The 15313-nt window shown below is 45.9% G+C and overlaps 1 protein-coding gene across 1 annotated transcript in view; it reads right to left on the bottom strand.

The window, feature by feature from the left end:
* Positions 1–4248: 4248 nt before the first annotated feature.
* Positions 4249–15313, bottom strand: part of Pofut1 (protein O-fucosyltransferase 1) — a 23286-nt gene continuing 12221 nt past the window's right edge. Inside the window, exons 5-7 of the mRNA XM_005384876.2 lie at positions 12179–12371; positions 10019–10261; positions 4249–7869 (exon numbers count right to left, since the gene is read on the bottom strand). Coding sequence (XP_005384933.1) covers positions 7681–7869; positions 10019–10261; positions 12179–12371 — 625 coding nt within the window. The 3' untranslated portion in view covers positions 4249–7680. The remainder of the gene's footprint in view (positions 7870–10018; positions 10262–12178; positions 12372–15313) is intronic.

Consider the following 15313-nt stretch of genomic DNA (forward strand, 5'->3'; position numbering starts at 1 on the left):
ACATCCTGAGTGAATGTGCCTAAAATACAATATGCTACAGGTGCTCCTTGTTTAACGACTGAGTTACAGTCCTTTGACTAGGTTGACTAGGTCACTGAATGAATTAGTTACTATATGACGAATTGTATGTGGTGTGTACAATGTTCAGAACAAAGAAATGGTCAAAAGAAACTCCAACTTGACAACTTTGGTTTTATTTGCGTAACTCATATGCAGTATCATAATGTATAAGAGAACATAAAACTATAGTACTATACAATACAATCATCAAAAATTACCATATTGTATAAATGAGGTGTACTGTACAAAAAAAAAGACATCAAGGCTTTTGGACAGCACCTCAAAAACAAAAAAACAAAACAACAACACCAGACAGGTTGTAAGTCCGAGTGGTGAGTTGTAAGCCAGAACAGTAGGTCATCAATGGCAGGTAAGTCCTTAAATGAAGAATATCTGTAGAGCAAGAAAATTTTCTGGAAAGCTCACAAGGAAGTGCCTCTAGGGAGGGATCTGGTCATTCTTCACTCTGTAGGTGTATTCATTTGTACTTTTTTATTGTTTTTACTGCATAGATGAATTTATTTGCATGCATAGTTTTGCAAAGCCAGAGCTCTGCCCACGGGAGTGCCCTCAGAGGCACTACTAGGAGACTTTCACTTATAGATGGCTCCCGTGGGCCCTTTGAATCCTCACAGATCCCCGCTCCCCTCTTCACTCCATTTCCCCTTACCCAGAGACAATCCTGATTAAGACTTGGGCGTGGTGCTCCAGGCTCTTCACGCTGCTCAGATCTCCCGTGCCCTTGTCCCGTGGATCCACATGCGCTGCCGGCTGCTGCCTTACTGAGCCCGCCATCCGGCCTGGCTTTTCTTTTGCCCACAGGCAGCTGCTGGAATTGCGCCCCACTTTCCGCTCATCTCCTACCTGCTCCATGAAACTTTCATGATGCCAGAAGCCAACTCACCCGCCCAGACCACTTTTTCTGCACATTCGTTCATTCGTTCAGTCCCATATAAGGACACTTTCATAAGCCAAGTAGTAGGGTTAGGAGCTGATGAACAGAGATACCTAAGGCAGGGTCCTTGCTCTGGGTGGGGTGCGGTGGCCCCCACCTCTCTTAAGAGGAGACAACCTCTGTTCTAGCTGGGGAAACAGATAAGCAGACACTGTCCTCTGATAAGCAACAAGGCAGCACAACACAGGGTACCGACTTTATACCACACTTCCAAGGCTCTGAGTCTTGGCTCGGCCATTTACTGGCCGTGTGACCTTAAGATAACTGCTTCCCGTACCATGCCTCAGTGCCCTTATCTGTAAAATGGAGATAAAAGAAAAGCAACTGGGGATAGAAGTGTAGCTTGGTGGTAGAGTGCTTGCCTAGCATATCTGGGGCCCTTGTTTCATCACCAGCAGTGAAAAAAAAAAAGCAATCTCATTGGGTCATTCTGTGAGTCAGATGAGTTGTTTCTGTACAGTCCTTAGAACACAGTCATTGTTAGAATTTCAAGGGGCTGCAGGGCTCCAAGGAGAAAAAATTCATAGAAGAAGGTCTTGAAACACTGAGTATAAACGGAAGGCAGGCCTGACAATAGTCTGGAGTTGTGAGGGGGTTGAGTGGGGTTTGAGTGGACAGAAGTTTCTCCGATTGTGATTCCAATCCTTGTACCTTTCTCTGGCACTGAGCCACCTGGATTGTGTCCTGAGGTGTCTCTAGGGCATAAACATGAGGCTGAGTGAGGTTCCCCCAAACTTAATCTTTACAATTAATACCTCATTTTTAGGGGATGCTGAGGATTGAACCCAGGGCCTCATGCCTGCTAAAGCACACACTTGGCCCCTAAGCTATGCCTCCAGCCCCCATTCCACACTGTTTAGTATTTTTTCTGAGCCCAACTCACTTTTTATAACCTAAATAAATTTCTTAAAAGGAAACTTGAAACCACATCTGTAAATAAAAAATAAATATAGCGAAGACTGTGACTGAATTACAACTAGCTAAGCCTGCCTGATTCTCAAGTCCACTCTCTCCACAGATGAGTATGAGCAAGTGCAGGAATAACAAGCTGACAGTGAACTGGGACTTTCTCACCAGCACTGACAGCAGGGTTGAAAAAGAAAAGGAGCGATCTCTCCCGAACCACCAGAGAGGTAATGACCCTTCCGCCCCGTCCAAGGGGATGAAGTGGCTCCAGCGATGCCAGTTGTTTTTAGGAGTGGATTCTTCCGAGGGTTGGGGCTTCTCTGCAGGCTGCACCCTGGGGTGGCTACTGCCCCCTCTGCTGTGTCACTGCCTTGGAGGGAGGTCCAAAAGGAAATGCCTTTTGTTGCATACCTGCTCCTGTTTACCTGCTGATTCTGGGAATCCTCCAAGATGTCAATAAAAAATTAGATGGCAAACCAACCCAAACCTGTTTGCTTTGCTTTTATTTTATTTTATTTTATTTTATTTTAGTCTTTTTGAGACAGGGTTTGCTATGCAGTTCAGGCTGGCCTTGAGCTCACTATGTAGTCCAGGCTGGTCTCAAACTCCCAATGATCCTCCTGCCTCAGTCTCCCGAGTGCTGGGATTAAGGCGTGCACCACCACGCCCGGCTGCTTGCTTTTAAAAATGTTATTTCAGGGGAAAGGGCCCAACCCCTAAATAAACCAGGTTTCAAGCAAGAATCTGAATGAATTCTAACATAAAGTGCAGGATTTGCCTTCAGGCTATGCGGTTTATTTATTTTTTCTGTCAACTCCAGTAGGGCTAGAAAGCGTCAGGAGAGGAAGGGGTCTTTATTTTCATGTCTGCAGCTTATTATTGTTGTTACTTACTATCTACTAAGCTTCTCTGAGGTGAACTGAAAATGGAAACAGGAGCTCAGCTTTCTTCCCATCTTTTCTCTCCTTCCTTCTCTCCTGCCTCTTCCTCTCCCCCATGGAGGTTCTATGGTGTTTCAGGAATGTGTCTCCCAGCTTTGTTCCTTTCAACATCAGCTTCTCCATTTCTGCCTAACTCACAACTCATCTCTACTAAATTAAAAAACTTCAGAATTCTCTTTACTTATGTAAACTTGGTAATTTATGTAAATTTAGTAACTTATGTAAATTTGGTAAACAACCAAAGACTTGACCACCAAGTTACATATCCCATTTCCCCTAACTCCCACCCTCGCCAATACAGGGTAAGAGACAAAGTCAATGCAATCAGAGTGTGAAGCACCTGCTAAAGTCACGTTGTTGTGGGCCTTAGTGGCATCTGCCAGGCTTGCCAGGGATGCACTACCAAGAGCTACATCCCCAGTTCCTTTCTAAAAATTTTTAAAATTCTGGGACAGGGTCTTGCTTAACTGCCCAGAAGGGACATGAAGTTGTGTTCCTCCTTAAATGTTGGGCTTACAGATACAACCTTGTCTGGTTTGGGATTCTGCATTTCTATCAAGCTCCTACAAATGACACTGATGCTGCTGGTTGAGGACCACAATTTTAGCAGACTTTGGGTCATAGGCATCGAAATCACTTGTACATGCTTGTGAAAATGCAGATTCCTGGGCATGGCCCAGTTGCTACTTGGGTTCAAGTGTGTGTGGGGTAGCTCTCAGGACTCTGCCTTACCCAGTAGCATTGCAAGGAAGCTCTGGAGACCACCTTAGCACCTCCCTTAGTTTTCCCATTGCTGAGAGAAAATACCTGATACCCAAAGTTAAAGGAGGAAAAGTTTATTTTGGCTCAGAGTTTGTAGAGGTTTCAGCTCCTAGTCAGCTGGATCTAAGGCAGGTTGACATGGCAGAGGGACATTACAGATGCAGAACAGTTCATGGCAGGCAGAAGGCAGCAAAAGCAAGCAGCAAGCAACAGTGACCACAGCAGTCCTTAGGACGGACAGAACTCACCTAAGGTGGGGGACCCTCAGTCCTAGCATTACACAATGAATCAATCCTAGCATCACATCCTTAATCCCAGTATCATACATTCTAGATTCAGCCACCTCTGAAAAGCTCCACCTGTGATTGCATGAGGCTTTAGGGGGATGTCTAGATACAAGCTGTGACAGCACCAATAATAATGTGGATGCCAGGTATTGCGGGGGGCTGCATTAAGGTCATTGCAAATCAGGGACAACTTCCTGTAGTCTGGGCTCCTCTTGCCCGCCCACCCCCATTCAGTGTGAAGGGCTCTTCCTCAGCCTGTACTCACATTTTCTTTAAAAGACTCCAGTGAGCAGAAGACTTGGAGGTGGAATGAAACGAGACTGGTAAATGTCGACAATTGTTAAAACTTTGAGTTCAGTTTACTACTCACCATTTTTGTTTATATTTTAATGTTTAATGTTTCCATAATAAAAAGTTTTACTTTTGAGTCTTACATCCAATAAATTCGCTTTGGGAATTTACTTTAATGCATATTTTAAATAAAGAAAAATCTTTACAAATGAATACATTTTTCAAATAACAGTGGTAAAACTTTGGGAACATGTGAAAGTCTCATAATAAGAAAATGACAAACTATGGAATACCCTCCAATGGGACTTTATATAGTTAAAAGCATTTGTTCAGACTATGTACTAGCAGGGAAATAGGATATACTCTTAAATAAAAAAACCAAGACATGAAATTGTATATGATGCCTGATTAAAAGGATGCAAAGATTTATATCTTCAAAAAAGACTGAGTTCTAAACACATTTTTAAACATTATTTTTATTTAAAAATAATGCAATTGCTTCTGCCTCTTGGGAGAGGGTGCCGGAATTTCAGTCCGGGGGAGGTGAGCCCCTAGGCTCTCATCTGCACCCCTGCCACATCCCCCTACTACCTCTTTGCCTTCACTCCTCCTCTCCAACACCCTCTTCACATGCCAGCCAGAAGGGTCTTTCAGAAATGCGAATTAGATCATTGCCCTCCCCTGTCCAGAACCCTGTAATGGGCCTCATATGGTATCTTTCCAACTAAAAGGCCAAGTCTAGGCCTCAGCCTAGCCCTGCATGCTACAGAAGTGTTACTTGGTCATCCTGGTCTGCTGCTGTTCCCTGGCTCCCTGTTGCAGCTCAGACTCACAGGCCAACCTCAGCCCTTTACAAGCCTACTTCTTCTGCTGGGACTGCTCAGCCTCCAGCTATCTGAACAGTGTGCTCCTTCTCTCCGTAAGGCAGCTTTTCTCCTTATCTAAGACAGGTCCTCTTCTGCACCCCTTGCCTTTTTCTTTAGAGCACTTAACACCTCCCACGCTAGGCTTTTTTATTATGCCTTCTACTTTTTAGATTGCAAATCCTTTAAGAGCAAAGACTTTGCTGCATACCTAGTACCTGAGGGCCTGGCACATAGTAGGTGATTGATACTTGTTAAACAAAAGAATGCTGAATTAACTCCAAGGGCTGAGTAAGTTTCACGTGGTGGGCTATCTGTTTCTTACTGACCTCTTTCTTCCAAAACCTGGTAGTGGCAAATCCACAGCATGTGCCCCATGGAAACCAAGGTGGCTGATCTTTCCCCGCAGAGGCCTCTTCAAGATGCACTGTAAAGTGCATCTTGTGAACTGAGGGTAACAGCACAGTGGCTAACAGAACTGGGTTTGGCAGGACAAATACTGGCTACCACCACCAATGCACAGCTTTGGGGACATTATGAGAAGTCTTTAAGCATTTGTTTTTCCTTGTGCAGAAAGACAAGAATAATAGTCACTACTTCCCAGGCTGGGATGGGGACTAAACAAGAGAACGCCTAAAAAGTACTTGGCAAGCACAGTGCCTGGCATGGATAAGGTGTGCAATAAGAAGCAAATTAATCAATAGCCACATATGTGCCTTTGTCTTTTTCAAGTTTACATTGTGGTCTTAAATACATAGGCTTTAGCTGATTTGAGCTTTGAACGACCTGTGGGTTTTATCACCACTTTACAGGCGAGGAAGCTGGGTCAAAGAGTAAAGCACTTGCCCACAAAGCACACCTGAGTCTGAGAGCTCCACTGGCTTTGCTCCTAGAACACAAGCTAGCGTTGTTGCAGATGCCAATCCCGATGATTTGGATGGCCTGGCAGAGCCCTAGACTCAAGGGTTGCTTACTCTAAGGCTGTGAATGGCAGAGGAATGTAGAAATAAAATTGGCCAGTGAGCCAGGCTTTCACAACATGGTTCCCCAATCTGTGGCCCTTCCTCTGGGTGAGGCTTGAGAGCAAGTCTGGACAGATAAGCTGTCTCTGCCAGGATTTAAAACACTTTACTGTTTTCCTACGCGGGAAAACTACAAAAGTGTTTTCAGAGGTTTCTCTTGCTTAGAGTTGGCAATAGCTCTAGGCAGCAAATGCTGGCTTTGGTGTTAGAGATCCTCCGGCAACCTCTGACCTCTGACTCACTGTGTTCCTGACAACAAAGGATTTCTTTCCAAAGCCAATTAAGGGAGAAGCCCCAGTGGAGCTCTGGGCCGCCTATCTAGGATCAGAGGTGAAGGAAGGTCACTTGGCAGGGAAGAGACCCACAGGTGTTAGATGTGAAACTTTAGAACCACAAGGTCAAAAAATCAGACTTTCTGGTGTTTTGGGTCCTAAGAAACCATGGTAACTGAGAGACAATAAACCTCATGGCTCTAACACCTTAACGCCTCATGGCGTTAGGAGAGATCATACTGGATGGGAAGAGTCAAAGGATGCTTCCAAATTGGGAATTCAGATAGCTCCTGGGTCCTGGGCATCATCTCCATGTCAGAGGCTTGGCAGACACTCCTTTGGGAATAAGCAGTGTGTCAGGCCTGGGGCTGAGAACAGGCTCTGGACACCCCAGGCCCTTGGAGAGGGTAGACTCAGAGGATCCTGTCAGGCCCCAAAGCCTGGATCCCCAGGAATGCAGTCTGAGGCCCTGATGTTGCCAAGTTTGTGGCAGCCATCAGTGACCAAGGACTGGGAGAAATACCACTGTCACCTACCTTGGTAGCGTGTATTCCTCACAGGGGATGAGCTGGGCAAGTGGCACTTTGCTGCCCTGGAAGACTGCACAGCACCATGACTAACAGCTGCCATCTGCACAGTGCTTCCGATGGAGGAGAATGTTTACACCCCAAGGCCTGGCAATGGCCTTCCAAGTGGAATGATAATGGCTCTGGCCAGCCAGTGGGGACCACTGGGAAAAGTCTGGGGGCCACATTAGGGGCCACCAGGAAAAGTGGCCAATAGACCTATCCCAACCCTGGGTTCATCCACATTTCAGTTAAGGTCACTTTAGGTATCTATGCTAATGGTCTTCACTGATTTTTAAAAATAAGAAAGAGTTCATGGGTAGTCATGACCTTGTATCAAAACTATAAAAATCTCTATATAAAAATGTCTTTGGAGAGAGTTCAGCACCCCAGGCTGCTCTGACCAGGGCAGATCAAAAGACAGATGTTGGACTGCTCTGCTGAGTGGAGAAACAGCAAGAAGCACGTGGGGGGGCTGGGGATTTAGCTCAGCGGCAAAAGTGCCTGCCTGGCAAGCGCAAGGTCGTGAGTTCGGTTCCCGGTATTGGAGGAAAAAAAAAAAAAAAAAGAACCACGTGGGGCGGAGGGCATTTGGGCCCCTAGGAGCTTGAAAGCCCTGTGCCCCGCGCAGGAAAGCCTTCTACCTCCCTGGGACTGTCTTCCATCGCTGACAGGCAAGAACAGGAGCTTGCAGTTCTGAAAGTACCTTTGGCTGTCACGGCCCCCGCCAGAAGGGTGACATGCCCTGGCCAGCATCAGAACTCATCCCGCAGCTGAGGGGGCCTGTCCATGCCAAAGAAAGAGGACTGCTTCCCTTGAAGATCCCGCTCGCGCTTCACAAAGGCAGTGAAAGAGGACACACAGTTGCCAATAAAGTGGTCAGCTTGGCCGAGGATGTACAGGTCGATCTGGGCCACCTCTGGCTTCAGACTCACCACCTTAACCTGCAGGAAGAAGGCAGAGCACATGAGATGAGATGGCTGCAGGCCCAGGTGCACTTGGCTGATGCCCCTGGGCCACACTCTCACCCTTTCTCCACTGGGCTAAGGGTGCAGAGGGAAGGAGAAGTGGGTGGCAGGGACACGTGGAGTCAGGGGTCTTAGTGAAGTGCTGGCCAGATGCTGCCTCTCAGGCCTCAGCTTCTCTTGTACCACTCACACCTCTGTGCCTTTGCCTGCAGGGTTTCCCTTGCACTAGCACCTTCTTCTACCTATTAAAATCCTGGAGCGTCCTCAGAGTTAAGTCAGATTAGTTAGCAGGCACAAGGCCCTGGGTTCAGTCCCCAGCACATGCACATGTGTATGCTTGTGTGCGCGCATGCGAACACACACACACACACACACACACACACACACACACACACACACACACAGATCCTGAGCAGGCTCGCAAGGCTCAGCTCAATTTCTGCCATTCTCACAAAGCTCTAGCTGGATGGGTTTCTCCACCAAACCTGAGATTGGTGCAGACAACCACCCATCCAGTTCTGCGCCTGGATGCCTCCCTCTCCCACACACTTATTCCAGGCCTGAAGTCCTGTCTGTCCCATTACCCTATCCCATGCACCGCCCGCCCCAGAGGTAAATCCTTCCAGCGAGGGACTGGCACCCCACGGGCCCAGCCACCATGCTCTCCAGTCCAATCAGCTATCACAGCTGTCCACCTCACTGTCTCTCACCACCTCTCCTGGGCCGAGTACCACAGAACAGACAAAGGAAACTACAAAGTTTTGCTTTGTTTTGTTTTTACACTTTTTTGAGACAAGGCTTTGCTAGGTATCCCAGGCTAGCATTGGGACTCTTGATTCCCCTGCCTTTGGCTCCCAGAGTGCTGGGGTGGTAGGCATGTGCTACCATGCTGGGCTGGAACAGCTTATTTGGTAGCATTCCTGACAGGGCACTGGCCCAGTGACACAGAGGAGCGAAACTTAACTCAGAAGGAAGGGCGGGGCCTGAGCCCAGGAGAAGGGGCTGAGCAGGGGTGGGGACAGGCGAGAAGACTGGCCCAGGAACAGGAAACAGAAAATGGCAAGAGGCTCTAGGTGCCACAAACACTTCAACTCTAAAGCTCACAAAAAAACTCCCTGGGACTCTCCAAGCGCTTCGGCTTAGTACAGAGGTGAGGAGGGGTGTGGGCAGACAGAGCTGAAAGTCCTCTGCTGTTCCATTGAATTTCTGATATAAGAAAAACCATTAGCTTGCTACTGGGGTTGTAGCAAAGAAATAAAACCAGTTTAATCATGGCCAAAATCCCCCAAACAATTCCGCCCGCACCCTGAAACTTACCCAGTCTGTGTCATGCCCACTAAAATTAGCCCTGGAACCTCTTGGGTAAATTCAATCCCTTCTTGGGACTTTGGTTTTTTCAGCTACAAAAGGGAAGAGTGGAGCGAAAAGACTCCAGGTTTTCGCAGCAGTCATCCTACCTCAGCCTCCAAGTGCTGGGATTACAGGCATGTGCCCCCACACCCGGCTACATTTTTCACTTTTATTTTGAGACAGGGTCTCACTAAGTTGCCCAGCCTGAGCTTGAACTTGTGATTCTCCTGCCTCAGCCTCCCAGAGCACTGGGATTACAGGCCTGCCCCATCACACCTGGTCAGAGTCAATGCTCTTTAGCTCTCTGCCTTACTGGATCCCTTCTCAAGTCCCATTCCCTATGTGCTTACTCAACAAGCTGGGTACTTATGCAGCTGGCACTGTCCTAGGCACTGGTGACGATAAGCAAGGGTCTAGGCCTCAGGAAGTCAGAGCACTGGGCTAGACAGGAAAGGACATGAGAGTGGGTCATCCTTGAATCCCACTTTCAAGAAACCCACACTCCTTGGATGAAATAAGCCACATTTCCATATGTCTCAGTCAATCAAGAAAATGCCTCAAGAGAAGACAGCAAGTGTTACACGAGCTACAGGAACAGAGGGAAGCCTGGAAAGCGTCTGCGGAGCAGGAGACTGAGCTGGGCAAGAAGGAAGGCTAGGACCTGGAAAGAAACATATGTCCAGGGAAAAGGCCAGTGGCGGGAGAACAGAAAGCATGTAGCAGGAGAGTAGGACCAGATGGCACTTTCTTGCCTTGCGTCCTTGCCCACATGTACCTTGTTTTTGAAGAGCTGCTGAATTTCCGACGTATAGCTCTCAGAATCAGTGGCAATGTAGACCGACTGGGCGCTCAGTGCCCTCACCCAGAGCTTCACAGCTCGCCGGATTTCCTTCAGGTCAGGGAGGCACATGGTCATGGTAAGTGGGGCTGCTGTGCTGCGGCTGTAGCCCACACACTGCGGAGAGGCCATGAAGTGCGAGCCCGCGGTGCCGTCCTTCAGCATAGCACAGGCGTTCTTCTACGAGGAGGGTGGGCACTGCGTTAGAGGGCAGCAACTGCCTGGACCCCAGGAGAAGCAACTGCTGTGTGGGGAAAGACAGGACAACAGGAGAAGCCCAACTACTGATTTTTTTTGGGGGGCGGGGGAGAACTAGGGATTGAACCCAGGGCACGGCCTCCTCCATGCTAAGCACATACTCTACCACTGAGCTAACCCCCCGGATTCCCAGCTGTACTTTTTAACAGTATTCCGGGAAGAGGGAAAAGCATCTGTACAGAAATGTAGTTACACTACATTCTGCATAACTGCAGATATGTAGTTATTTCTGAGTTGGTAGGGTATTAATATTGCAAAAGCAATTTTTTTCTGGGTCTCACTGTGTTATCTGGGACATTCAGTATAGTTGTGAACAGTGGTGGTGATAAAGGGCAGCTTATCTGATTCCTGACTTCAGTGGGGACACTTCTGATAGCTCCCCATGAGGTACATGTTTGCTGTGGGCTCCAGAGAGATAGCCTTGCACTCGCTTTGGCAGCACATACACAGAGAGATAGCCTTTATCAAGCTTGGGTGGGTCCATTCTATTCTTGGCTGGTTATGAGTTTTTATCATGAATGGGTATTGACTTTTATCAAATGCTTTCTTGTCCTCTACTGAGATGATCATATGATTTTTTTTCTTTGGGTGTTAATACCATGAACTTTATCATGTTCTTAGGATAGATTTTACTTGTTTAAGTTGTATGGTTTTTTTTTGTGGTGGTGGTGGTGGTGGTGGTACTAGTGATTGAACCCAGGGCCTTCACATTGAGCTGTACACCACCCGCCTTGTGGGGCGGATAGACAGTCTTGCTGAGTTACCCAGCCTGGGCTGGAATTTGTAATCTTCCTGTCTTAGCTTCCCAGACTGCTAGGATTACAGGCATGCATCACCATGCCTGGTTTGAGTTGTATGTTCTTTAGTACATTATTGGATTTTACTTCTAATAATTTACTTTGGGTGTGTGCATCTATGTTCATAAGTAAGAATGGCTATAATGTTCTGAGTCGATGTTATCTGAGTTTGGTATTTGTGTTGTGGTACCGTTGTTAAAAAAAAAAATAGCAATTTACTATCATTTATGTTCTAGGCAAATATAGATGGAGCTACTCCTTCAAGGCTGAGCTGAAACCATTCATAAAATATTTGGAGCCTAGCTCTTTTTCCAGGAGGTAAATGTGAGATTACCACACTGACTGACTATGAATGAATTTTAATCTAATTTCCTTACATTTCAATATTTAAAAATTTTCAACAGTGAGCATTTCCAACAAATATATAAATCTCCTCATGTAAATTAAGGAGACTGTCTACGTTGGTTCTGTTATTTTCACAAGGAGGGTAATCTGCTGAGGCTTCTGCACAGTCAAGCACCCTCTAAGTTCTGGGAGGATGACATGTTTATTTCTTGGGAACTCTACTCAATCTCCATAGTTCAGTTTCCAAGAAGGAATTTGCTACCTAAGCACTGAGCTGGGACAGAGGACTCCTAGGTTGGGGGATCTCTTTCCTTTTTTTTTAGACAGGGTCTCATATGTACCCTAGGCAGGCCTTGAACTTAGGCAGGCGATCCTCCTGCCTCAGCTTCCTGAGTGCTTGGATTACAGCACTGTGTGCCTCCATGTCCAGCTTAGGGTCTCTTTATATTTTGCTGCTTGACTTGGGATCTGGCCTCATGCCTCAGTTTATCCATCTACAAAATGAGGCTACAACTGGCAGCTGTTAAAAATGAAAGCTGGCCAGCAAGCACTCTAGAGTCACACTTCTGATGTGCACTTCACTGGGATCACAAGATACAATCTCACAGACTTGGCTGAGTGAATGCTCTTTACCCTGGCTGGGACTCAGGGCAATCCCATAGTCCTGGGCCAGCCAGGGAAAGGAAGGGGAAGTTACCCAGTCAGAGCCGATGCGCAGATGAAGGCCCACATAGGGCCGGATGAGGTGGGTGCGGATTTGGGCCTCTCCTGTCTTCACCATCTCATCTGACCATACCACGTACTTCTGGAGTGACCTGTGTTCCTCCAGGACAGGGAACTGTGCTGGGGCCCCTGGAAGAGCGAGCACCGGATGTTCCTTTGGTGAAAATCTAGGCATGAGACGGAATAAAGGGAAGTCAGACAGAGGATGCACAGAGAACTTGGCTGCCAGCCCCACGGAAAAAGGGTGGCATTGCACCATGCCCCAGAGACCCTGCAGAGAAGCCCCTGTAACATGCAAGAAGCCCAAGAAGTTGTGAAATCCCAACGAGCTGATAAGAAACCTTGGCAGTGGTAGCAGGCACAATATGCAATACTGTCCCGCCACACGGAATTTACAACCTTCTTTGCTTGTTTAACAATTAAAAATTTACGGTGGAGCATTCCAACCTTTTATATGTCACGCTGGCTTCCAATCTGTGTTGCGGTGATTCGCTCCAGGGTGGAGTGTCTGGACCAAGCCTTTGCCCTTTTACCCACATGGCGGGACTGAGACGTGCAGCTGCTTACAGAGGCCAACGGCTGAGACTGTGTACACTGGATTAGACCATTCAACACTTATCAAATATTTACTGATTCCTACTATGTGCTGGCATCCAGGAAGAATGAAACTGGCATGATCCTACCCTCATGGAATATACCAAAGGTCTGCAAAAGTCTCCATTAAGACATTTCTTTCCCATTTAAGACTTTCTTTCCCCACTTGTATGCATTTCACAATTATTTCATATCTGTCTTTTTTACTAGACTGAAGGCAGCACCTCCAGTGTGCCTAGAATAGTGCCTGACATATGTCAAAGCGTAGTCAATATCTTTTTATTGAATGAATGGGTACAAACTTGTGCTGTCTCTTTAGTTAAACCCAGACTCCATCCCAGCAACATAAACACCTTGCTTTCCATGACTTACACTGTATTTTCAAACTCTAGATCTCTGTATACTTCTTCCTTCCACCTGGAATACCTGTCCTGGCCAGTTGAGTACTTTTTCTAAGCATTATGCAGTAGGGATAGCCACTCTAAAAAACAATTTGGCAGTTAGTTTATTATAAAACCAGGCATGCAATTACCATATGACCCAGCAATGATACTCTTGGGCATTTATCCCAGGGAAATGAAAGCTTATGTTCACATACAAATCTATGCACTAATGTTCATAGCAGCTTGATTCATAATAGCCCCAAACTGGAAACAACCCAGATGTCACTCAGTGAATAAATGGTTTAACAAACTGTGGCACATTCATAACATGGACTACTACTGCAATGAAAGGAATAAACTATCAACACAGACAATGACTTGGATGGCTCGCAAGGGAATTATTCCAGGTAAAAGAGCCAATTCAAAAGGTTATATACTATATGACTCCATTTAATAACTACTGATTCCTAATCAGTAATAATGAAAACCAGTAATAATGAAATGACAAAATGGAGAAGAAAACGGAAACAGAGAAGAGATTAGTGGGTATTAGGGGTTAGGGATGGTGTGTGTTTAGGGAAGTGGGTGTGGTTATAAAAGGGTAACACAAAGATTCTTACTATGATAGAACCATTCAGTGTTTAATTGCGGTGATGAATAGATTAACCTACATACAATAAGACTGTACAGAACTAAATACACACACATGTGAGTACAAGTAAAGCAGGAAACCTAGATAGATGGATGGATTGGATCAGTGCCACTATCCTAGTTGTGATACTGTACTATAGTTCTGCAGAATGGCACCATTGGTAGAGACTGGGTAAAGGGGACGTTAGATCTCCCCATAGTTTCTTACAACGGGATGCGAATTGACAATTATTACAATAAAAATCTGAAATAAAAATCATGAAATATTTCAAACTCTAAGGCAAATACAGAAAATAACAATCTACACACTCATGACTCAAATCAGCGGAAGCTAGTATCCGGCTTTGTTTCAGATTTTTAAAAAAAGAACGTACCTAAATATCCCAGTATCTTTCCACTTTCTCTTCCCTTTCCCAAAAGATTTATTTTTTCTGCATGATTACACTTATCTAGTTATCTACCTATTTGTTCGTCTATCTCTGCCTATCACTTATCTACACCTTAGATTCACCTATCTTAACTGTTTAATAGAGCTATAACACTTCCTACCCTCATAAGGCTGGGTTTTTTTTTGGCGGGAGGTGGTGGTAGTACTGCGAATTGAACCCAGGGCCTTTGCAGTGAACTACCTTCCCAGACCTTTTTAATTTTTTTCAACTTTGAGACAGGGTCTTACTAAGTCACTAAGTTGCCCAAGCTGGGCTTGAACTTGTGATCCTTCTGCCTCAGCTTCCTACAGTGCTGGGATTATAGGTGTACCTCACCATGCCCTGCTGTAAGGCTCATTTTTTTTTTTTAAAGTATACATTTAATGTGTACAACATGTCTATAAATTATTAATTTAGTCAAGCCAATTAATACATTTTCATAGAACTGTTGAGAGAATTAAGTGGGTTAACACAAGCAAAATGTTTATAACAATGCTAGGCGCACAGAAAGATGTCAGCAAATTCTGGTATCATCATCATCACCACAGTCATATTGCATACAACCAAGATTCAACTTTCTAAAAATTCAACTTTATGTTTTACAGATTTGGCCATGCTGGTCCAAGGCCTGTGCTAAGAAGCAAGAGCAGGTGTTCTCTATACAGCCCAGCTCTTTATGACACTTGAAATTCCTGTTTGCATGTATATACATGGGAATTATTTACTGAACTTACTAGGTGACAGGCAATGTTCCAGTTCTCATTTGATTCCCATGAGAGTCCTGTGAGGTAAGAATTACTGCCATTCTCTTTACAGTGCAGGAAACAGAGGCACAAAGATGCTAAACACAAGCAAAGGTCACAAGCCAGGAATCCCTAGAAGTGGGATTTGAGTGCAGGCAGTTTGCTTTGGAACCTATGTTCTTAACTCACTGACTTCACTCCCATCTCCCCATCCAGGCAACAAGGACCTCAGGGGCTGAGTCTGCGGCTTAGTCTCCTGAGTCCCAGGCCCAGCACAGGTCTTAATACACAGTAGCTGCCATTATATATA

Source organism: Chinchilla lanigera, unplaced genomic scaffold, assembly GCF_000276665.1.
Source record: "Chinchilla lanigera isolate Chin_1 unplaced genomic scaffold, ChiLan1.0 scaffold00021, whole genome shotgun sequence".
NCBI classification, from domain to species: Eukaryota; Metazoa; Chordata; class Mammalia; order Rodentia; family Chinchillidae; genus Chinchilla; species Chinchilla lanigera.